Below are 23631 nucleotides of genomic sequence, written 5' to 3' on the forward strand. Positions count from 1 at the left end.
TAAAACCTTGTCGTCTTCTGGTTGAGGATATGACTCAGTTTCCAGCCGCACTTTCATGGATGAAGGTCCTCGCAGCACAGCACAGGAGTGAAATGAGCGTCGCCACTAGACAACTTCACACCACCTGGATTTTGGCCTCCTCTGAAAGCCCAGGAGAAAGTTCCCGGGCAGACCTAAATTAGAGCAGCTTCCCCAGGGATCCCTTGCAGGATCTCTGCCCCATGGCGATCCAGCCGTGCACAAGCCTCCTATGCTAGGGCTTGCAGCTGGGCTCGATGGAGGCAGTTCTCTACACGCTTCACCATTTTGTGTCTCACAGGTTAGAGTGGGAGTGAAACCTCCCCTCCACCCCTCTAGATACTCTTGCTGTCTCCGTACCAGGTATTAATATATGGGGCACACTGTTTCTTAAGGGGTGGAAGAGAGAATGAGGAAAGCAAATTCCCTCCTGCCCTAAGCCCTCTCACAAAGTGCTTCCAGATCTCCAGGTAAACAGTGCTCACTCTCTGCCCAGTGCTATTTTCTGCAAAGCACCCATTCAGACCGGCAGCAGATTCTCATAAAAATGAGCGGCAGGATGCAATTAATATGCTGTAAAAGTCATAAGTGTCAACTGGAGAAACCATTCAAAACCACTTCTAGATAAAATCCTAGGGGGTGGGTTTTCTTACCTGAAGGGTGCCTATTTTTTGGCAGTTAACTGTGATCTAAGCAGAGATTCAGGTAGTATTAAATAAAACCTCTGGAAAACCTCTTGGTAGAAAGAAAAGTGAAAAAAGAAGCTTAGAAATGTGTATTTCTTTTTTGAAAAGAGGGGGGACAGGAGGGAGTTTATCTTTACTACAGAGTCCACATGGGGCAGGAAGGCAGTAAAACCAGGAACACCTGAGAGGTGCAAAAAAAGCCTTAAGCTTGGAAATTGTGGAGAAGAAGGAGTTAATGCTTTTAAGCAACCATCCGTCCTCTTACCATAGATAAGGGTGCATTCTAGTGGCAAAATCCATGCAATGCAGCTGCATAGATGACTGACCTAAAAAGAAACCTGGGGAATATGAGGCTTTGGAGGAGTGTGTGCATATGTGGAAGGGGGGTTGACTTGAATCGCATGTAAACCTCACCCAAAATTGGCTGATCCCTTTTAATTTCCCACTCCCCTGGTAGATAACCCTGTGCTTGTGAGCAAACTCCCACCCCTTTGCTCAGCCATTCCTCCCGGCTGGGTTCAGCTCGTCCTTCTGCTCCAGGTGTAACATCCCGGTGCACAGCTGCCTGGGCGGGCCATGGGGCTGCACACTGCAGTTTTGGAGATTCCCTTCACCATGCTTCCAGCTTCCCCACTCCTAGCGATGAATGAGCACTGAGGGAGGCAAGTGCGAAGGACTGCGGGCCCGGAGAGCTGTAACCCTTAGGAATGCAGCGGTGGAACAAAAGACAACAAACCCCAAGCTGTCCTGGACAGAGGATGAGCATTGCAAAGCGCCTTTTTTTTTTTTTTCTTCTCCCTCCCCACTTTGTTCAGAGCAAGAGGCAGAAGAAGAATGAGCTAAAACGTGCAAATTGGACTTCACATGGCAAAATTCCCCTTGTTTTCTGGCATGCCCTAAGCAACAGCGAACTTTTCCAAAGAGGAATCTAACACAGCTCTTACAAGCAGCCCAGCCCTCCCTCCTGCTCACTGTCCGGCTGCGTTAACCCTTGCTGTTTGGGGGTGTCAGGGGCACACGCTGGCACTGGGCAAAGCCTCACTGCGTTTTTACTCCTCACCCAGGGGCAGAGGGGCAGGAGAGGAGAGCTGGGCACCCCGCACACACAAAGGCTGCTTCCCAGACCAGGGCAGGCAAGAGCAGCTCCCTGGCGCGCATCCAGCCACCTCCCTGCTGCCCTCACCTTTGGAGCTGATGGGAAGGCGTGTGCCCTGGCTCCCCCCTTTCTGAAGGTCCCCAGCCCGCCAGCTGCCCAGGCAGTGGATGGGGGTCCATGCCCCACCAGCGCAGGGTACAGAGTGTAGGATCAGGCCCTGCTAACACAATCCCCTCCTTCCTCCCCGAACTCAGAGCCCTGACCTCTCCCTGCCAGACTCCCTGCAGCCCAGGCTGTCGTGCAACCCAATTGCAGTCACTTTTCTCCTTTTTTTTTTTTTTTGGCTTAAGTGAAGATCCGAACTTCCCCCCCCCCCCTTCTCTCTTCCATCCTCGGCTTCCCCTTCCCCCCTCCTCCTCCCCTTGTCTCTCCTCATAATATTATCCTTGATCACTGCCCGGGGTTTGAAGCCCAGAAGTCAGAAGCTGTGCACCCCACCCCCACCGGCTCGAGTGTGCACTGATAGGGCCCTCGCTGCTGGCACCTAGTCAAGCTGAGGTGTCATTGGGATCTCAAATTGCAGCTAGGGGCTGGCAGGCAGCCAGAGGCAGTCTATTTAAAAGACAGCCTGTTCTGCAGTATTCAGTCTCTTTAGAAACTTCTCCAGGGGAAAAGTGTTGGGAGATCTACAAAGTGGATTTTTTTTTTTCCTCTATTTTCTTTTTTTCCCCCCCTTTCCCCCTGTTTTTTACCGCTCCTCTGCAGAATTTGCAACAAAACACTTCGCAGAAAACTTCTCTTTTTTCTTTTTTTTTTCTTCTTTTTGCCTTTTTTTGGCTTTTTTTTTCCCGCTTTTTTTGCCTTTGCAAATCTTGGAAGAGGAAAGCGGGAGGGTTGAACAGAGCCGATCGAAACACAACTTTGCTTCATACCAAGCTTCCCAGCAGCTCGCTGCGTCGGGAGAGACTTTTTCTCCTCCTGCAGAAGAAGAGAGAGGGAAGGGGAGCTTTGCATCCCCTTTTCCTTCTCCTGCGGTTTTTTTTTTCCACCCCTCTTGACTGCTTTGATGCATTAATAGCAGGACACTGGTTTTCAAGGAACTTTGCTCCCTTCCCAACCTGCCTCCTCCCAGCCCTTTGGGAAGAGTGTGTGTGCGTGTGCGTGAGTGTGTGAAATCGCCGTCCCACCTCCCCAAACCCCCCTGCTCCCCCACGCCTCCCCCTGCAACCTGTAGGCTGTGCAACCCCTGCAGGCTTTTCTCCCTTTTCCCCCTTCTTCCCTCCCCCTCTCTTTTTGCGCTCCCGCGGATCGCGGTGCGAATCCCCCCTTTCGAGGCGAGAAAAAGCTGAAAGAAGGAGAAAAAGGAAAAAAAAAACAAAAAAAGACAAAAAGCAAACCTAGACGCCCCCCCCCCCCAACGCCAAAAGAAAAGCAGGAGGGTCTCGCACCCCGAGAATAAACCCCAGAGTGGGGCGCCTGCAAGAGGGGCTGCGCTTTCCGGCCCTTTTCCTTTTTGAAATTTTTTAATTTTTTTTTTTTTTTTTTTTTGCCCCCGAAGGGGCAAGCGGAAAGCGAGCGCCGCCCGCCCCCGCCCCCCGCCGGCGGCAGCCCCCCGCGCCCCGTCCCGCAGCATCCCCGCCGCGATGCTGCTGCGGCTCCTGGTGCTGCTGGGCGCCTGCCCGGGGCTGTCGCGGTGCCTGGGCTCCTTCGTGCAGTGCGAGCCCTGCGACGGCAAGGCGCTGTCGCTCTGCCCGCCGCCGCCGCTGGGCTGCGAGCTGGTGAAGGAGCCGGGCTGCGGCTGCTGCCTCACCTGCGCCCTGCCCGCCGGCCAGCCCTGCGGCGTCTACACCGAGCGCTGCGCCCGCGGGCTGCGCTGCCTGCCGCGCCAGGGCGAGGAGAAGCCGCTGCACGCCCTGCTGCACGGCACCGCCGTCTGCCTCAGCGAGAAGAGCTACCGCGAGCAAGCCAAGGCCGGTGAGTGACCCCGCTTCGCCCGTCCTGCTCTTTCCCGGATGCTTGGCCGCCTTGCCGGCCCCCTTTCCATCTTTCCGCCTGCTCTTTCCACCCCACCGCTATCTCCCGGCCGCTTTTCCCTCTTCCCCGGTGGCTCTTCCATGCCCCTCCGCTTGCTTTTCCACCTTTTCCGGCTCTCTTTCCATCTTTCCGCTTGCTTTTCTACTCCCTCCCACTGGCTGCTCTTCCCTGCCCCCCCGGCTGCTTTCCCACCCTTCCGGCTGCCTTTCCATCTTCCCAGGTGCTCTTCCATGCCCCCGCTTGCTTTTCTGCCTTCCCGGCTACTTTTCCATCTTGCCGCCCGCTTTTCCATCCCCACCTTCCCCAGCTGCTCTTCCACCCCCCCCCCTCCCCCACCGTGTGCTTTTCTGCCTTCCCGGCTGCTCTTCCATTCCCCTCCACCAGCTGCTTTTCCATCTTTCTGGCTACTTTTCCATCTTTCTGCCTGATTTTTCTCTCACACGCACGCATACACGCACCCCGGCTGCTTTTCCATCCTTCCAGCTATTTCCCCATTCCTTCCCCTCCCCACCCCCTCCACCGGCAGCTTTTCCAAGCCCCCGGTTGCTCTCCCACTGCTTCTTCACCACCACCACTTCCCCTGGCTGCTCTGCCATCCCCCTATTGCTTTTCCGCCTTTCAGCTACTTTTCCATCTTTCAGGCTGCTCTTCCATCCCCCCCAGCTGCTTTTCCATCTTTGCGGGTACTCTTCCATCCCCCTAGCTGTTCTTCCATGCTCCCCGCCGCTTTTCCCATCCTTCTTTCCATCCATGCCCTGGTCGAACCTCCTGTTGCATCATCTCACAGCCTCCCCCACCCCCACTTCCATCATCACCTCTGGGTTGTCCCATCCCCAATGGAAAGCTTTTCTTCCCCCACCTCCCAGATGCACCCTCTTAGTCACAGCTGCATCCCAGTCCTTCCCCAGTTGCATCCTTTAACATCTTTCCTGCATCCCGGTCTTCACCCTCTCCCTGACCCCTTTCTCTCGCCATATCCTCCACCTTGCTCTGGGGCCTGAGCTGGCCTCTGCAGCTTGAGATACAGGGGAGGGCAGGGCAGCTCCTTGCAACCATCTGCCCCATCCCCAAAGTCCTCAGCCTCCCCCAGGTTTGTTGCTCAGCCTCCGGCTTTCTCCTTGCGATCATTGCAGCCTGCTCTTCCTGGCTGCCCACTGCTGGACGTCTTTGTTGGGCAATAGGTTTTAGCCCAGGAAGGTGCAGGTGCATTAGGGACAGAGACTCCGTTAAAGCAAAAAATAATGATGGTGTTGCTAATAATCAGGTTAATAGGTTAAAAGCAAGCATGAAGACTGGCATGGTAGCAGCAGTGCGAAGCCAAACTTCTGAAATGTTTGCACCTTGCATGTGACAAAAGCACAAAAGAGAGCGCTCCTTCACTTTGGCACGTGTTAAACTCCCATTTCTGGATGCTGTAGCTTGTGCGAGGACACTTTCCCTATATTCTTCCAAATACATCTGTATTTCTGCCACGGCATGAAGGGGAGGCAGGGAGGATGTCTGCATGTCCAGGGGACCAGGGAACCACTTGGCAAAAAAATCCCAGAAACAAGCCCCCTGCTTTTTTTTGGTCCATGAAAAAGTCATTTTTGCTTGTTAGCAAGCTTCTGCTTATACCCGCGCAATGGGAATCCGTTTGTCCTTTCTAGCACCTAATAAATCTTGATGCTTTTATTATTTTTCCCCTTTGCTGCTTGCAGGCAGTGGTTGTGCTGCTACGCTCCATCCTTCAGAGCAAAACCAAATTCTGTGTGTATAACTTCCCCCCTCCCTCAAATGACAACAAATGTCCAAACTCCCTTAAAATCAGCCAAAAACAGCAAAGCTGAGCTTGGTTTTCTGAAGGGGATCTGGAAGGGGTGAGGGCTGGGAGGGAACATGCGCAGGGAGTGGAGGTGAAGCCAGGAGCCGTGTTCCTGCCATGGAGCCCAGGAAGCCGGGCAATAACCCACTGGCAGCAGAGCTATGCGAAGTATCCCGGAGCGCGTCATCCCCGGTGTTTATTTACTCTCGCATGTGTGTGAGCAGGCGGTGTGGTCGGGAAGGCAAAGCTATGCAGCCGAAACGCAGCGGCGGCTGGGAGAGTGGGGCAGAGAGTGCCCCGCGCAGACCGAAGGCACCTGAAAAAGCTTCGGCACTTGGCTCCCAGCATGAATCTCCTTTCATTCCACCTGCCTCGCTCTTCCCAAGGAAACTGGTCCTTTGGCAGGTGCTTTGCATGAAAACTTTGGCCGGTCCCCTCGTAATATCGCTGCTTTTGGTTTTCTTGGGATGGGGAGCACCCGTTGAATGAACAAGGAGAGGGACAGGAAAGAGGTTGCAGGTTTGTTGCAAAACCAACCCCCTGGCTACCTGCGCTTCCAGTTTGGACTCTCTTAGCGCCGCAGGGGGCTCTTTTCGACGGGTTTTGTTCGCAGCCGGGAGATGAGCCTGGATCAGAAAGGCTTCTGCAGGAAGCCGCAGGAGACCGGCAGGCTCCTCCTGAGATTTGCGCAATTGCGAAAAAGAAATAAAAAATAAATCAGGAATTCCTGAGGATGGGAGAGGGAAAAAACTCTCTTGGCATTCGACTGGTAGCGTGTGAGAACAAAGTATATTTTCATAGGCGTGTTTCTAAGCAACAGGGCAAGGAAAGAAATGAAGTTTGACTTGAACTTTCTGGCCTCTGCCAGTTTGGCCAGCAGTGCAGGGACCGTGCACTGGGGAAGCTGGCCTAGCCCTCTGATCTATCAATGACCAAAATTGGACCTGAGCTGCGAACTGCTGAGAAAGAATCAGCACTCTGCAAAATAAGCTATGTGACAGTGGCGAGGACTAGATCAAACTGCATTTCTATCTATTTCTGCTCTTGCGCTGGCCGAGTTTAAAATCGCAGATGCTTTCCTCCTTATAGCCGAGGTGGAGACGCAACAAGCAGTATTGCAGGAGCCCAAGCCTGGGAGGCCGGGCTTGGCTCTCCTGTAGACCAGATGTCTTGCCTGAGGACAAGAATGCTCCTGGTACCGTGCCTCAGTTTCCTCATCTGTAAGCTGGGCACAGCGGTACTGAGAAATGCCGGAGCTGCTGGGCAGGATGTGCTCCTGGTTTGCTGAGAGGTCGGAAATGGAAGCAAGTGCGGGATTAAAGAGTTTTGGTAAGGCTCGTTTTAAGTAGACAGATGTGTAGGCACTGACAGGACGGTCCCTGTAGTCCTTCCTGGCACAAGAGTCAGACACTGTCCTTTACCAAAAGCCAAACAACACGGCTGTAATTGACTGTTCCTGGTAAAAAACCATGAATGAGCTTCATTTATGGCACAGGCTGCAGGATTCTGGGTTTTCTCTGTTTTGTTTAGGTTTCCTTTGAAACACACCATGTCTTTCCATTTTTCTCCCCCGTGCTCCCGCCAGACTTCCTCCTGCTGAGACAGCAAGGTCAGGCCGAGCGCCGGGGAGCGGAGGGCACAGATTGGAGCCTGCTGCCCTAAAAAGGCTCGTGGAAAAACAAAGGTTGTCAAATATTTCCTTCTCCTCTCTCATTCCTGCTCTCTTTCTAGAAAGCGAGCAAGACTTGGCAAGTTTCCTCACGAAATCGTGAGCCAATGATAACCAGGAGGGGAAAGGGGGGGGGGGGGGGAGAATTAGCCCTAAGAAAATCGTCTTTGCTGCGTCAGCTGGAAGTAGGCAGGGGAGTGCTGCCGAGCCCAAGTTTCCTGCAGCTCATGTTCGGTGCAGTTCTTTATCCCTCCCCAGCATATTCCCCCTACCCCGTTTCTCCCTCCCGTTTGGGGATGCAGGGCTGCAGGAGCAAGCAGTGGGGATGCGGTGGGGCAGGTGAGCAGCCCTGCGCCGAGGTCCAGGCGAGGGTGAGGGTTAAGGCAGGGGTCGTGGGAGCGGGGTGCTTCGGACGTGCCGGTTTGCGAACGTGTGTCGCTCAGGGAGGGACCCGGCTGGTGCCGAGCAGCAGGTCCTTTGTGCGAAGCAGCTCCCGAGCTGTCAAGGCAAAAGCTAGTAGCAACAGGCCTGCAAAGCCTCGGATCTGAAACAGGAAAATCTCCATTTTTCTTTTGATCTGAAGTTTCAACAACAATAACAATATATTTAAGAAAAAAAAAGGTGAAATCCATCAGGTGCCAGCAAGAGAGCCAGGTTTCTGCAGTGTGTGTGTATGGGGGGGGGAGGGATGGGGTGGTTCAAACAGGAAAGGAGGGGCCTGGGTTGGAAAGATTTTTCGGCAGCCTGGTTTCTAAGGAAAGAGTGAGAATATTAAGTAGTTGATACAAATGAAATTCCTGCCGGGTGCCAGCAGAGTTCACCGGAGAAAAGACGTGGCTCTGTGCGTGCGTGCGTGCGTGCATGAGTGATAGAGCTGGTCCCCAGCTCCCGTGCAGCGCTGCCAGCCTGGGCCCGCTCCAGGTGAAGGAAGGGAGCCCCTCCAGAGCCTGTACCGCTGCAGCGGGAAACCCGAGGGATGCTGGAGGAAGGCTGTGTGCCTCCCCGTGTCGATATTTAAGCACCAGCATCCTGTGCCCAGATGACTGTCGTGGCTTTGGCACATGGGTGGCGTGAGCACGGTCGTGTGCAACTGGAAGCGTTCGCATGACTGCGGGGTGAGGTGTCCCGTCAGGCTCCGAAGAGAGGGGTACGAGAGCTCGGGTACATTTTGTGCCAGCTTCGGGACAGCCCCTGGTTTCTTTTAGTTGCGTAGTTTGGCACATGTGTGTCAGGGCAGCCGGGGAGGAAAGAGAGGAGGAGAAGCAGCGAGCGGGCGCTGCCTCGCACGGAGCGCGGTGCTCTGCTTCCTCCTAACGTCCACTGGAAGTTTTACCCACGCTGGATCAAAAGGCATCGCAGATGTAGGAGCAGCTGTGGGAGCTGTTATAGCGGTGGCGGTTCCCAGCGCTCTTCACCCAAACTGGAAAGACTGGGAGCAGTCTGGGAAGGGGGCAGGAACCTCAGCCCCTCCAGGGCTCGTCCTCCTCTGCTCAAGGGGGAGAGCCACTAAGAACAGTTGCAGCTCGTTTCACCTGTGCTAAGTCCCAGGGGAGATAAAAGGGCCCATGGCACAGCAAATCCTGCCTGTTTTTTTAACCAAGCACTTAGTAGTGCAAATTCAAGGTCGGACATAAATAAAAGCAGAATTTGGCTGGAACACACCTGCCCCTCGATGTGGGCTGCAGAGCAGCAGGATTAATATGCACAAGGAAGATATGCATGGGAGCATACACACACATGTACCTGTGTTCACACACCCACGCACGCCTGCACAAAGATTTAATGTGTGCAAATACACACACGGAGCATTTTTGTCTCTGGGGGCAGGATGGTTTCCAGGCAGCACACACAAACCTCTCTTAGGTGCAGTGGTTCTGCTTGTGACTGGGACATCAGTATTTTGCCGTCAAGATCAGATATTGGCATAGAGACCGGCCTACCCTATCCTCCCACTGAGGGCTGAGAAATGAGGTGCAGCAGGTGAGCATATCAAACAAGGGGAGGCAAGGAAGGATACAGAGGCAAGATATTCCTCCCAGCCAGCTGTACAGATCCGACTCACCCCCCGTGTTTGGAGGTGGGTTGTATTTTCTGGATGGACTAAGTCTATGCTAGTTAAATACCCCGAGAGATATCCCAGTGAAGGTGCGGATAGGTTGTGGCTTGCTGAGGGCAGCTGATCCTTCTGCCACATGCCAGGGCTGGAGGACATGTGTGGGGGCAGTGGTGTCTGGTGGCATTGGTAGAGGAGACGGTGCCAGGGGCACTGGGTGCGCTGGGACCCTGCGAATTCCTCTTTGCCCAGGCAGCAAAAACTGGCCTTTGGGAAAGCAGGAAAGAAGAACTGAATTGGGAAAATATGGCAAATCTTCTGAAAGGTGGCAAGCTGAGGGCAGGAGAAACAACCTCCAGCGCTGAGGAGGAGGAAGCAGCAGGACTCGCAGCCATGGTGCACGCAGAGGTCAAAGATGATCCAGAGTTTGTCCTGGGTGAACTCACTGGCAGCCAGCATAATAACCACCTAGTCATTTGTAAGGAGATTTTTTACAGGTAAAAAGATAGATATTATCTGTTTATCCTCAGGACAGGTGTAGCCAAAAGCACGAGGAGGCTCTGCTAGCGAGGAGAGGGAACCCTGGCCCATGTGCTGTGATCCTCTGAGACCTGGACCCCCCAGGCCCATTTAGCGAGAGCCTCCATGCCAGGTCTCCCTGGGGCGATGTGCGGGGCTGCCCGTGGGTCACAGAGTGGGGTGGCAGCTGTGCCAGCGCTCCTGCACCCCGGGGCTGCCCATTTGAGATCTCTGGACACATGCCTGATGCCTTTGCCCATCACATCGCATCTGGTGACGACCCATCCGTTCTGGTGAAATCCCCCATCCTCTCACCACTCAGCCCTGATGAGACACTCTCTATTCCTTCAGCTGTGTAGCCAAGGCAACTCTCAGCAAGATGTTGTTTTTGAGGTGGCTATTTGAGGCTAGTGATCTGAGGGGACCCCTTAGTGTTTATGTCAATCCATGGCTCACAGTTAATCCCAGCAGAAGACAGCGTAATACGTTTGCAGAAATTTGGGACTCTTGGTGGTTAGATGTGGGCAAATTTGCTCTCAAGGAAGCCATTTCTCAGCATGTTTTGGTGGATCTCCTGCCTGTTTATGATGTTTCCAGGACAAGTGCGCTAACTGCCCATCAGTCCGTGTCTTTTAACCATCAGCTTCTGGCTGGGAGACCACACCTGCCTTAAGCTATGCCTGCAGGAAGGTCCAAGCCTCCCTGGCTGCAGAGACTCTGGTCAACAGGCTAAACCTTGAGGAGGCATCTTAAATTTATGCCTGTGGAGTCAGTGGGCACTTCTTGTGTGTGTTTGCATAAAGCCTTGCTCTCACTATTGCCCGCATTCTCCAGACCCCTCTGATATTGCCATAATTTTTCCCTATGCCTCCACCCTTTTGGTGCTGCCTCTTTCACACAGAATGTGGAAATGGGGTGTCAATACCCCCCACAGCAAACTGGCACATCGTTCCCTATTAGCCTGGCAGGGCTTGATCCCGCAAGATGCTGAGCACCTTTTCGCTAGGCCCAGAGCATCATAGGCTTTCAGGCACCTAATCCCCTTTGTGGGAGCTGGCTACCTCAGTCCTCGAAGGACCGTGAGCCCAAAGCCCAAGACACTGTTGGCTGCGGTAGGATTGGAAGGCTCTCAGCAGCTGCCTGCCTTCAGGGCTGTTATTGCCGTTTGGTTTCTTTGCTTGTTGGATGGACACAGCTGGCTCACTGATGGGAGATAACTGTTATGCTGATGGAGGTAACTGGTCTGGTTGCTATTTAAGGGCAAGAAGGTAATCCTGACAGATACTTAAGGAAATGATCCCCTAGCTAAACAAGGGAGGGAATGTATCTTAAAGGTAACTTTGGGGGCAAAGTTGGCCAATAGTCATTCTTTTTGTAGAAAACCAGTAGAAATACTTTCTTTTTCCAAATTCAGATGGGATTCATCCTCAGAAGACAATTAAATCAACAGACCCATTTATTATTCATGCTTAAGAAATCAGATGTTATGCATTGGATGAATGATGAAAATCTAGTACTTAAATAAGCCAGTGAACAACTATGGAACCTGGCTTTCACTTTTTAATTTAAAGGAAATGCTGGAAAAGAAAAATTTTTATTAGGGAGGGACTGCATGTCTTATACCTGTCCAGCAGTCAGTTATGGTACTGCCACAGCCACATGTATGTCTTAATACATCTTAATAATATCTAAACACAAAGTGACATACAGTCACTTCGCTTTCACTTGTGACTCTTGCTTTCCTGAAGCAATAGCAGAAATGGGTGAATTTTTACCACATCATTTCATAACCATTTCAGCATTCAGTTATTTGGTTTTGTAATAGCAGAGGCGGCTCGAGGTTGCAGGAAAAACAACAAAGTGCAACAGGGATTTTGTCATTCCAGAAAGGCTCTGGACCTGTGGCAAAGGGTGATCAGTTGTCTTTCTTGGAGTTTCAGACCCCCAAATGGAGGTCTGCACCCTTCGCTCCATCAAGGGACCCATGATATTTTTTTAACATTGAAAAGCATCTTTGCATCGTGATGGACCAAAGGGAAATGGTTAGCATATGCAACGGTACAGTGCAGGGAGGGAAGTGGCTAGGCGAGGCAAGAGTCATCTGTTAGGATCAAGCTTGGGCAATTTTGTGCTTATCGATATTGTCGGAGTGTGAACATCAAAATTCTGGTACTTTTTTGTGGTACTGCTTAAGTGGACTGAGAGATTAAATAATGGCCAGGCCTACTCCAGGCGAAGACTTTCTGGGAGAAGGAGCCATTAAGAAAGCAGAAGGGGGTCTTGAGGGCAGAGGTGAACATCTCATCGCTTCGAGCTTGTAAAAGTCAGGTCGGACGGTACATGTGACGATGTGTCATCTGGTGCTGACACAGAGATGAGCAATGGATGATCTCACAGATCTTTTCCATCTGGTTTAAGGCAGAGCTGTGAAAGTCAGGCTGAAGGCCTAGAAATTAATCCAGGCTAGGACGGAGGTTGCAATCACAGCTGCACGCCTGAAATACTTGTGGTGTTGGACCAGTTCTCATCCAGCATCTGACACAGGTGCATCTCCAGACTCCACCTGATGTGCCTTACTTCTCTCTGGGGCTGGCAGAGGGTTTGGCTTTCTTGGCTCTTCCAGTTACTGGCTGCTGTTGAGGCTGACGGAGACCCTCAGTAACATAAGTGAGGATGGATCTTGTGATGGAGACCACCAGCCTCCAGTGGGAGCAGCCTCTCACAGATTCAGTTCCAGTAGGCCAGTTGTTAAAAGCTTCTGCTCGGTATGAAACTAAATCAGATTCAAAACCCTGACTAAAAGGCAAAAGCTGCCTTCATCCATAAGCAGGCCAGAGAGCTTAGCATAAACTGTAGTGGCTACACCTCTGGTAGGACATCCTCTTCTTGGGATCATCTCCTTCAATATAGAGGTTTCCTCTTAATTGCACATTGTTCTCAGGGTGAAACGCTACAATACCCACAGTGATATCCCAGCTTTTGATGGCTGCCAGCAACACTCCTCCTGGTTATGGTTCTCTTTCTAAGGCCTTCTTAGCACCTGGCTCTGCTATGATTTGTCACGTTTGGGTTTCAGTGATCAAAATTGTATCAGTGTCCTGGCAGCATCCTGCTTTCAAGTCCAGGTTTCTTGACATCTCGCGTATATTGACACTTGCCTTCAGCTGAGTTTTGGGGACAGGCCCCACAGAGTCCAAGGGGGCAAAGCTACCTAAAGCTATCTTCCTCCCTAGTGACGTTTCCTCCACCACTGCTGTTGAGCTACCGCCATCCAAAAAAGTCCTCCTTCTCCCTTCTTTCTCATATAATAACGATAGTTGATGGATCCTATTAGGCTTCTCTTCTAACCCATCACACCTCTTTCATTCCTAAAGACATAAAGAGATGTTTTTTCAGGTGATCCCTTCCCACCTGGTGGCCAGATGAGTAGTTCACACTCTTTTGTTTTCATTCAGAAGACCTGAAAATACATTTGTTTTCTAGCGTTTTCCTGTCTTTTTGCCACAGATAAACCCCACGGAGAAACTGCTGGTAAACAATTAAACGATGCTTGTCAGGAGCTACTTCAGATTTTCCTCACCTTTACTGTCAGTTAGGCAGAGACTGTCATGCAATCATCTTCCCTGAGTTTTCCTTCTTTGCTCTTTTCTGCTCTTAGTTCCTTGGCAGCCTGGGGGGGGGGGGTTGCCGCCTTTATTACAACCAATGGAATCTGCCATTAGGCTGGCTTTGTTGGAAAAGATGCAAGACTGAGAAAGACTGAATGATTTCATCCTTTCCAGGAAGGAAAAATATGTCTTGGTCACTATGATATTGAAAGATGATTTATTTAGATTTCTCTGGGTCATTCTGCAATTCAGCTCTCAGGTGCTTCTGCAGTTTCAACGTATGGAATGGGGAACATCTGTAGTCTCCAGATGATGTGAAGGACATATGTTTTATCTTCCTATCATCGGTGCATCAGCAACAGGAGCTTCTTGTTGTAAATCTAAGCCTGAAATACTTCCTTCCCCTCCACTTGCCAGTTCAGTTCCCTGGAAGATAACTTTGTTCAGGAAATGTCAGGCTGATAGAAGCAGCTATCTAGAAACAGAGTGCCTGCAATTTTGCAAGATGGCGCATATCAGCATCATTTAATTGTAATGGATGGATGTTTGTTCATCATCTTACTGGACAGAGAAACTCTGGAAAGTTTCCCAACTCTTTTACTGGTTAGACATTTTGGGTTCCCTCTTGCACCGAAATGGTTGTTGCTGGGATCCCCAAGACTCTGGCCACGCTGCCTGTCCACCACAGGCCCAGACCTTGACCTGAACTTGGTGTGTCCTGTATATGCATTGCTAGCTCCCAAGCCTCTGTTGAGAACTGATCACAGCCAGATTTAGGAGCTCTCTAGAGAGAAAGAGACGGGTCAAAGACAACAATGAGCACCAGTCCTTGCTTGTACATCCCAGATCAGAACCAGCCCAGCCCTCCAGCTGATGCCCAAGCTTGGCTCTTCCAGCACAGCATAGATGCTTGGAGCCTGCTGAACTAGCAGCTAGCAACGTGCAGGGAAGGAGCTTACATCATGGAGCTCCCCATCTCTAAACCTGCTTTTCTCCTTGCTCTAGAGAGTTGCTCTCAGGGAGTTTTATTTTGTGGCTACAGCAAGGAAGGGCAGCTCAGGAAAGTATCATTTGGCACACGGCAACGCAGATTCTTCCTTACAGTTCAAGTTCCCATAGCCGTACCTCTCCCACCTCTGCGGCACTTGCTGGCACTGCAGAGGAGGGGTGCTGACCCAGAGATCCATGCCTGCAGATAGGCCCTGCGCTTCCAGAGCAGACCAAAACATGAGCTGGTTCCCTTGAGAGCTCCTTTCCCACATGCTGAGCTGCATTTCTCCCCCATCCAGCTCTGTATGAGGACACCGAGGTCATCAGGACGATGATCTCCCTTTCCCATGAATCCTGTGTGAACCTGGGGGCAGCCCGAGCACCTGATATTCACGCTCTGCAGGTGAGCCCTGGCTGATGCAGCAGAATCTGCATCCGCAGGTTTCTGCTGAGATGACAAAAATCTCCTGAGAAAGAGCTGGTCTTCCAGGCTAGTTTAGCAAAGCCCAAACAATAACTTAAAAAAAAAAAAAGGCCACAGAATAGCCCATCCCTCTGCCATCCATCCCCGCTCTCCAAGGCTCTTCAGGTATTCCTGAGCTGTTCCCAAGCATCCTAGTGGGCCTTGGCTTAATAAAATGGAGAAAAATCTTAACCTAGGGTTGAGTCCTTCGAGACCTCTGGCAGCTTTTCCACCTCTTCTCTGAGCTTGGTCCCACTGATTCATATCCTTCTCTTTAAAGGTGTCTCTGTGAGACAAGAGAGTGAGGTCCCAGCAACTTTCACCATGCTGTCACAGGGACTGAAGGTACTGGGATACCCCAGAGCTGTCTTCCAAAAGCTTGTGTGGCTTTTGGGCCATGGACTATTTGGACTCTGATCGTATGTCTTTGGTAGGGGACTGGGCATGGTGGGGCAGAGTTTTTGTGGGTGCTCCACAATGCTTTGACTGCTAAAGACTTCCTTCCACACTCTGCAAATCACAAAGGTGATTTGCTGCCTTCAGCAGCCATTGAGGTACCTAATTCCCAGTGAAGGAAATAGGGTTTGGGTTTTCTTACCCCTGCTCCTGTGCCTGTAAAACAGTTTGGCATTGCTGCCTATGAGAGCTGCACCACAGGCTGCAAGGAGACCAGTACTGAAGAGGTGGTGGGATTTATCTTTCTTAACTTCAGACCTTTGGAAGCCTAAGTGAGACCACTGGAGTCACAGGAGGAGAGACTGAAGCCTCCAGAGATATGTCGTTCCACCCTAAAATCAGCACCCAAGCCAAATGATGGGGCTGATCACAATTTGGAAGGTGCAATGACTTAGAGATGGAGTTGAGCCATTCAGCGAAGCCCCAACACCTCTGTGTTAGCGGACGGGCGTTATTTGACACAGATCTGTCGCAAATGCCTGTTGCGCATTGCTGGGACCTGGGGGAGGTGGGTTGGCAGTACAAGCAGGGCTGCTGTTTTTCTGTCCTTCTCGGTGTGTCGTGTCTCCTCCCAGTCTCTCATTGCCTGCGAGCATCACCAGCGTGCTCCCTTGCCAGTCCCCACCAGACCGGCCGCGCCGGCCTGCTGTTGAGTCCCCACCAAAGCACAAAAGTTCGTCGAAAGTCCAAGGCACATTGCAGCTGGGTCTCTGGCAGTCAACGCCCTGGGCTAGCGGAGGGACCGGCCAGAGCCTGCATCCCCAGCCCTGGCTGCTTCTCCTCTGGTGGGTGCCAGACGGCCTCGGGCTGGGCGGCTGCCTGAGATCACCGCCTGACTTCACCGGGGCGGTGGTCCAGAGCAGTGACCCCGGCCCCAGGCATCGTGCCTGAGCCGGCTCCACTGCCCACCCCTGCGGGGCTGTGACGAGGGGCTGGGGGTCATTGACCACCACGCTGGGGGGTTGTGCCTGTGATGGGAATATAAACGAGCTGTTCTTCATTAGAGCGGTGAAAGCTCCCTTCTGTCCGGGCTGATCCCAGCGGCCTCTGGGGAGCTCAGGAATGCTTTTGCTCAGTTGTGCTCTCCAGCTGCCAAAGGGTGCGAGATGAGATGAACCTCCTCGCTCTGCATCCCTTCCCTGACTGCATTTCGGGAATGCAAATAGAGCGGCTGTCCCTGTGTGCTGACCAGGAGGGAGGGATTTTTTTATTTTCCCGTCATGGTCACAGGTGCAAGTCCAGGCTGGGGAGGACCTTGCCTGCCCATCCCAGGAGGTTTCGGCATAGGTCAGGCACGTCCCTTCCTCTGGAGTGGGGACAAGTGGGGAGGGCAGCTGGGGAAATGCGCGATGGAGGTTTTTATCAGCCAGGGACCTGAGCACAGACTTCCTGTATAAGATCCAATCTGAAGAAAAATAGGTACATCCCTAACGTTATTTGCAAGTGAAAAAGCTGTTTTCAGGGACAGCACCGATGTTGCTCCTCTCCCAGCCACAGGGAGCCCAGGGAAGCTGCTTTGCATTGCCCAGCAAGAACCAGTACCATAAAGGATGGGGGAGGAAGGAGAAATGGGAGCATCCCATCCCTCCAGCAGGTAATGATTTCAGCAATCATTGCCTCTGCCTGTGTGTGCGTGTCAAGTCCAGCAGCAAGATGTAAGAAGCCGACGTGGGGCTGGGCAGATAATGGAGCCGCCACAGATAGGAGTCTGCAGCTGCTTGTGCCAAGGAGCTGTTAAGGGTGAAGCTTGGAGGGAGTGTCTGGATCTGGCTCTGATTAGCGCTTCGGGGTCCCGATCAATGGGAACTGCAGAAAAATCCCTCCCTCTCTCCGCCAGCCTCTCCCGTAAATTTTTTCCCTTCTCTGTTGCCAGCATCGACAGCCTAGCTGTCTGATGCCAAAATGTTGTCCCTCCCCCCAAAAGGAAAGCCAAGGTGTCAGAGATCACCCAGCTAGATTTGGAAAATGCCACTTTGTTGTAAGCAGCAATGGGACAGAAACGGGTCCTCCAAAGACAGCTGCCACCAGGGCCCAAAAACACAAGAAGCCCATTGGAAAAGCAGGGTGGGGGGGTCACTCATGAAGTCCTGCAGCTGAGGATATTCCCTTCATGGGAATACTGGGAGGTGGCTCTTCATCCTGGGGGTAAATCCTCCTCTGCTGGAGAGCACAGACATTGTGCATGGTTGCACTGCACTGTATAGTGGGACACACTTGCTGCTCTCTAAGCAGCGATGTTTCAGCCCTGGGTAATGTAAGCCTTAATTTCCATCTTGCAGTGAGCACCTCTGAACAGAGATGGCCAAGTCTGGGGGCAAAGGAAGGACTGGGCAACTTCTCAAGGTCTCCACCAGTGACATTTGCTGTCGTTCCTACGCTAGAGGTTTAAGTGAGATCCCCGTTAAGTCGTTCTCCAACACCTTCCTGCTTAAGTGGTGTATTATGCTAATGCTCATGCTGTAAATAATAATCATGATAATAATCAAGAGGGCTGTTTAGCAAGGTTGTGCTATGGTTGTGCTTGTACGTCTTAGGTGCATGTGGCTTTTTTTTGGGTGTGTGAACAGGACAGCAAGTCCTCTAGCAGTGGGCTGTGGATGTAATGAGCACGGATCATTAGCAGCAGTCGTCAATAGTTACTTTTCCTACCTTCCTGCCAGAAACCAATGAAAATGTGTTACGAAAATTCAAGCCTCCTAGCCATTTGTAACAAGCTTCCTTCTCCTCTCTGGAATGTCAGCAAGCAGGGAGGCGGTGTTCCCACACGCCCTGCTCCCACACGGGTACACACACACACCCTGTGGGGACCTCACACGTGTCCAAAACATCTGGAGCACAGAAGCACCCAGGCTGGGTTTTGGCCCAGGTGCAGGAAGGTGCACGGGCTGCTCTGGGTGATGTCTGTCAAGGACAGCAGGCAGCTGAACAGGAGCAAGAAACTGTGCCTGGTATTGTGCTCCGTGTCCCTTCTGTAGGGGCAGGGTGAAAGGGTTGGAAATGGCTCCTGCTAGGGAAGTCCCTCTGGCCAGCCTGGAGCAGGGAGAGGGCACTAAGCCCTCAGCCCCGGGGCAGAGGACAGCCCACGTTCTGCTACGGGTATTTTTTGCCTCCCAGGGCTCATGAGACCCTGCATGAATTAGGGTTCCTTCTGGCCTGACTTGTGTCAGGAGCATCTCCAGATGCTCACCCCTCTTTCCCTGGGTCCTCCATGGGCACCGCAGCATCAGACCAGACATGAAGCCATGAGGTGGCTCTGAGTTTAGTTCAGTCTCCTGCCTTGGCTGTAGGGTCAACATCCCCTTGAGGTGGCTACAGCCCAGATCTCACCTCCTGGCTAGCCAGGCATCCTCGGCTTGGCCAGCAATGTCATTCTTCTGTCTGGCCAGCGAGCCTGGGACCTCCACTGAGAGGTCACCTCCTCCCAAGGAGTGGGGAGAAGGGGTGGAGATCTGAGGGCCACCCACCTCCTGCTTCCCACTGTCCCCTGGCTGGGGACATGGTGAGTAGGGCCTTCCTGCCTATGCCTTGTGCCCATAGCTGAAATACGGAGATGTAGCATGCTCTGCCTCTGCAAACAGCTGCCTGCCTGAAACCCAATCACCAGGTTGACAAGGCGGATGGGAGTAGGCGGGAAGGGGCTGTGCAGTGGGCCAGATCCTGACAGCAAGGGAGGAGAAACTCCAGCCTGCTTCCTGAGTCTCAGACAGGCACAGTTAGGGCTTATTTGGGGAAATTGGGCATTGCTCCTCCCAGCATCGCTTCGGGAGCAGAGCTGCAGCAGTGCCAGTGCTGCCTGCCACAAGCCAGCCCCGGGGCGGCAGATGGAGGTTAATGAACGAGCTGGTGGGTGAGGGTGGGCAGGCAGGTGCAAGGGCTCTGGAGATGCTGACGTGGGCATCTGGTCCCGGCTGCAGTGGGCAGCTGCAGGTTGATGTGGATGAGCCGGCCAGGAGGTGAAGTGTAGGGACTGCATGGATGCTGCCTGGCCCAGCTCTGCCTCTCCCTGTTGCACTGGCACCAGGTCCAACCTGGTTGGCACCTTGGTCCAACCAAGGTCCCTCACCAGCTGCCCAGAGCTTGTCAGGAGTTTGTGTGTCAGAGACCTCTGCCCTTCAGTTTGTCAAAATTGTCTTGTTAGTATCAAATTAGGGAACAGATAGTCGAGTGCGTGAGCCTTGTTTCTGAAGGAAATTAGGCTATAAAAAACATCAGAGGATGCCCCTCCAAGGCATCCATGGGGCTTTCACTGGGAAGTAAAGACCCAAACTAGACACCACTGCTGCAGCAGATGGAGGAGTCCCACCACAGCCATCCCTTGTATCGCTAATTGAGCAGGGACCCATGCTTGCCGGGGAGGGCAAAGGGGGACAGTTCCAGGTGCTTTTTCGGCCCTGCAGGCAGCACTGGATTCGGGCTGGGAGCTGGACAGCTTTCAGTGCACGCCAGCCCTTGGCTTCCTCTGCAGAGCACTGGGCTCCTGTGGCTGCCACCTCCGTTTGCCGAAAGGGCTCCACATTAGTCCCCAGCTCCCAGCCTGCTCTGCCTGGCTGGCAGCTTGCAGAAAGCAGAGAAATAAGGTGTTTTGCAGAGGCTGAAGCTGTGGACTGTGTGAGCAGGCTGAGCCGCTGCAAACACCCATTGCATCACGAGTCCTGGGGACTGGACAGCCCGTGCTGTTTTTCTGACTGAATCCTTGCAGCCTTGTCCCATTTGTTTGTTATTTTAGGTTTTCCCAGGTAGCTGTGCCTCTCATATTTGTTATTGCAGAGGTAATGAGCTGTGCCCCTCTTGTGTTATTGCAGGGTTGCCTGCGCCGGTGTGAATCCGCCCCTCCCCTTAATGACCATAGGGCAGCCCAGGGAGATGCCCTGGCTCTGCCGTGTCTGGCCCTGGCAGCCGGTGCCAGAGGGGATTCCTTTTTCATTGCCATGGAAGGGCTTAGTCACTGTGGATGTCTCCCGTCTCCTTTCTGACCTCAGATTGCCACAACATCTTTGTGGCAAAGGATGCTCTTCTACTGGACCTTGCACAGTGTCATTTCCTGGGGGACAAGAGCATTCCCAATTTAATCAATTTCTTCCCTATCCCTTGTCTGTCATCCCCTTATAACAGAGGAGCCCCAACCTGTGGGGCCTTTGAGTCCTGCAGCAAGAAAAAAAACCCCAAACATATGAGCATCATGGGGCTAAATGGCAAGAGAATCCCATCCTGGGGATAAGTGCGAGTCCCGGGGATGGTGCATGGGGTTATTTACATTGCTGTGGGCAGTTAGGAGGGTGCTGAGTCTAGGATGCTGACCCAGCTCTGTTCCTGTGGAAAGAGAAAAAAAAAGGCTGCTTTAATAAATAACTGGCTGTGGAAAACTTTCCGGTTTTGCTGGGAGAGGGCAGGTCCGCCTTGGCAAGGAGGGAGGGGAGACTGGCAGCCGTGGCAGGCTTGGTGGTCCAGCAACCAGCCTGTCCCCTCGGCCCCTGTCCCCAAGGCCACTCTGCTGGGGGTGTGTGTGACAGGCTGGTGCTGCCATCTGCCGCTGAGCAGCGCGTCTGTCCCCCCTGGCCGGGCGTCCCCCGGGCACCCCTGGGCAGCCTGGTGGGGCAGAGCCATCTTCCTCCCCCCTGGGGTGCATCTGGGCTCCAGGGAGCAGCCGGTCTGCAGGGACACTCCTGTTTGCCTTGTTGGGGGGGTGGGGTGGGGGTATCTGCTTTTATTTTCATCCTGTGCCTTTTTCTTTTGTCCCGACAGTCACGTTGCAGAGGGCAAAATTGGTGCCCTGCTGTCTTCACCATAGGGTTGCAGGGTTCACTGGCATCAGAGTCGCAGGAGACACCGTGCAGGGCGGGATTTCAGCCGCTCTGATGCTTTTCCTCCCACCGCGGTGGGTTCCCCTGTGCCCGCCCGCTGGCCCCAGCACAAACGTGGTGTCAGCACAGGGCTGCTGGGAAGCGGGGACTGGGAGACGGGGAGCTTCAGGAGCCTTAAATTCTATTCAAATTTAGTCCAGAAATAACCCTTTTTCACTCCGGTGGCTGTACTAAATGTCACAAGTCATCTAAGTTTAGACTGTCACCAGCTCTCTCCTATATATAACCACGCATGGCTCCTGACTGCATCCTGCTGGCACAGGTCACACTGGGGCGAGCCGGGGGGGTGCATAGGAAGGCGAGTGCCATGGGCAGAGCCTAAACGCGCTCCTCCCTTGCAGTCAGTACGATCGGTGGCAGCTGTGGTCAGGCAGCACCGCTCGGCAGCGTTACCCTGGGCTTTGCTGGCTGCTCAGTGGGTGCCAGTTTGGTCCCATGGGCTGGTTTGGTCCCATGAGCGTGAGGCTGCAGAGTGAGGACCCCGGAGATCCCAGCACTTGTCAGCTGTGTCTTCAGCATCGCTGCTGAAGTGTCTGCCCAACCACATAGTGGCTTTGCTGTGGGATTGACTTTGACTTTGGAGTTGTCTCATCTTTGAGCATCCCTGGCCTTTTTGAGCATCCCTTGCAAAGATGGCCATCTTTGAGCATCCCTTGCATTTTTAAGGCAGGGTGGGGTGTGAATGTGTCACTCATTCCTCTCACCATGGCTAAAGAGGGGCTTCTCTGCCACATTTTGTGTGTCATCTGGTCCTTTCTGGGTTTGGGATAACCCTCCTACCAGTCTTTCTCCACTGGCACACTGCAAACGATGGTGGCCTTGTATGTAGGAGCCCATCCTGACCCCCAAGTTCTCCATGCCCTCAGACACCTTCCTGTCCTGGGCTCAGGGGTCGCACGAAAGCCACACCAAGTCCCACACAGTGGGATCAAGCCAGGGCTGTAGGCAGTAGCTGGGAAAGGGATTTCTTTGGTCATTTGCTCCCATCCTGCCTGGTGCAAAGATGTCCTCTGGGGTTGGACAGGAGGCTCTCTGTGCAAAAGCAAGCCCCTGTCAGCTCATGGAGACCTGACGGTTTGGTATCCCTTCCCTTCCAGAACGGGAGTCCCGAGAGCATGAGGAGCCAACCACGTCGGAGATGACAGAGGAGACCTACCCACCCAAGGCCTACCGGCCCAAGCACGGGCGCCTCTCCGAGCTCAAGGCAGAGGCCCTGAAGAAGGACCGCCGAAAGAAGCTGACCCTGGCCAAGTTCGTGGGCATGGCGGAGAACACAGCACACCCCCGCGTCATCATCCCTGAGCTCCGGCAAGAGTTTGAGCTGGTGGGTGCCTTCGCCTTCCCTCTGCGGGCTCCTGTGGGCAGGGGGCTGTGGGAGGGCTTTGCCCCGCTGGGGAGCCGGTGCCGGTGGGGGGGACAGGGGACCTGGGGACATTTGCAGCTGGAGGCTTGCTGCAGGGTGCTCCCCTTCTCACGCTCCATCTTCTCCCTGCTCGCAGGGCCCCTGCCGCAGGCACATGGAGGCATCCCTGCAGGAGCTCAAGAGCAGCCAGCGGATGGTCCCCCGCGCCGTCCACCTCCCCAACTGCGACCGAAAAGGCTTCTACAAGAGGAAGCAGGTAAGAAAGGGCCCCATGGAGGGATGCTTCCCACCGAGGGAGAGTCCGCTGCCCTGGGTGGAAAGGATGGAGGTTTTTCCTTTGCTGGGCTGTGGGGAGGTTACTGTGAGCATCTCCAGACACGGTTGGTGGTGGGTGGCCTTGCTGATGGCTCCGAGTGCTGTCCAGCCTGAGGCAAGCATTCTGAAGAAGCTGATGTGGGAGGATGAAAAGTCAGAGAGCCCTGGGCTGGGGTAGCAGCGGCGATGGAGATGTGCTGAAAGCAGAGAGCAGGAGCTAGGTCTTATCCAGGGGATTACATTGCTGGGGTGAGAGGGGCAAAGCGCAGGGCTGATCCTGATCCCCAGCACGAGGGAGCCACGCAGCGTCTGGTGGCCAGCTCCTGATCTCTGCCCTTGGGTGTCTCCCCAGTGCAAGCCCTCCCGAGGCCGGAAGCGTGGGTTGTGTTGGTGCGTGGACAAATACGGCATGAAGCTGCCAGGGACTGACTACCTGAGCGGAGACCTGCAGTGCCACGCGTTCGACAGCAGTAACGTGGAGTGAAGTCGCATCCCCTCCCTCCGCCCCATCACTACCTACCCAGGCTCCCTTCCACCCTCCCCTCTGCACCTCCCTGCGCCCCGGGACTCCGATTCCTTTCATCTCACGTAAGAAGAAAAAAAGAAAGGAAAAGAAAAAAGAGAAAGGAAGGAAAAGAAAAAAGAGAAAGGAAGGAAAAGGAAAAAAAGAGAAGGGGAAGGAAAGAAGAGAAGTAA

General features: G+C 53.3%; 1 protein-coding gene across 1 annotated transcript; it reads left to right on the forward strand.

Annotated features, from left to right (window-relative positions):
* The first annotated feature begins 2464 nt into the window (after positions 1 to 2464).
* IGFBP5 (insulin like growth factor binding protein 5) lies at positions 2465 to 23631 on the forward strand. Its single transcript, XM_075511490.1, has 4 exons — positions 2465 to 3774; positions 22355 to 22581; positions 22757 to 22876; positions 23288 to 23631. The coding sequence occupies exons 1-4, from the start codon at positions 3444 to 3446 to the stop codon at positions 23417 to 23419; spliced, it is 810 nt and encodes a 269-aa protein (XP_075367605.1). The 5' UTR covers positions 2465 to 3443; the 3' UTR covers positions 23420 to 23631.

The sequence above is a fragment of the Mycteria americana genome, chromosome 9 (assembly GCF_035582795.1).
Source record: "Mycteria americana isolate JAX WOST 10 ecotype Jacksonville Zoo and Gardens chromosome 9, USCA_MyAme_1.0, whole genome shotgun sequence".
Taxonomy (NCBI): Eukaryota; Metazoa; Chordata; class Aves; order Ciconiiformes; family Ciconiidae; genus Mycteria; species Mycteria americana.

Excerpts from the sequence above, each read along its gene's own strand:
- IGFBP5 (XM_075511490.1), top strand. The coding sequence starts at position 3,444 with ATGCTGCTGCGGCTCCTGGTGCTGCTGGGCGCCTGCCCGGGGCTGTCG. Across the intron at positions 3,775-22,354 it reads CCGCGAGCAAGCCAAGGCCG|AACGGGAGTCCCGAGAGCAT; the intron begins GTGAGTGACCCC and ends CTTCCCTTCCAG. Across the intron at positions 22,582-22,756 it reads TCCGGCAAGAGTTTGAGCTG|GGCCCCTGCCGCAGGCACAT; the intron begins GTGGGTGCCTTC and ends CCCTGCTCGCAG.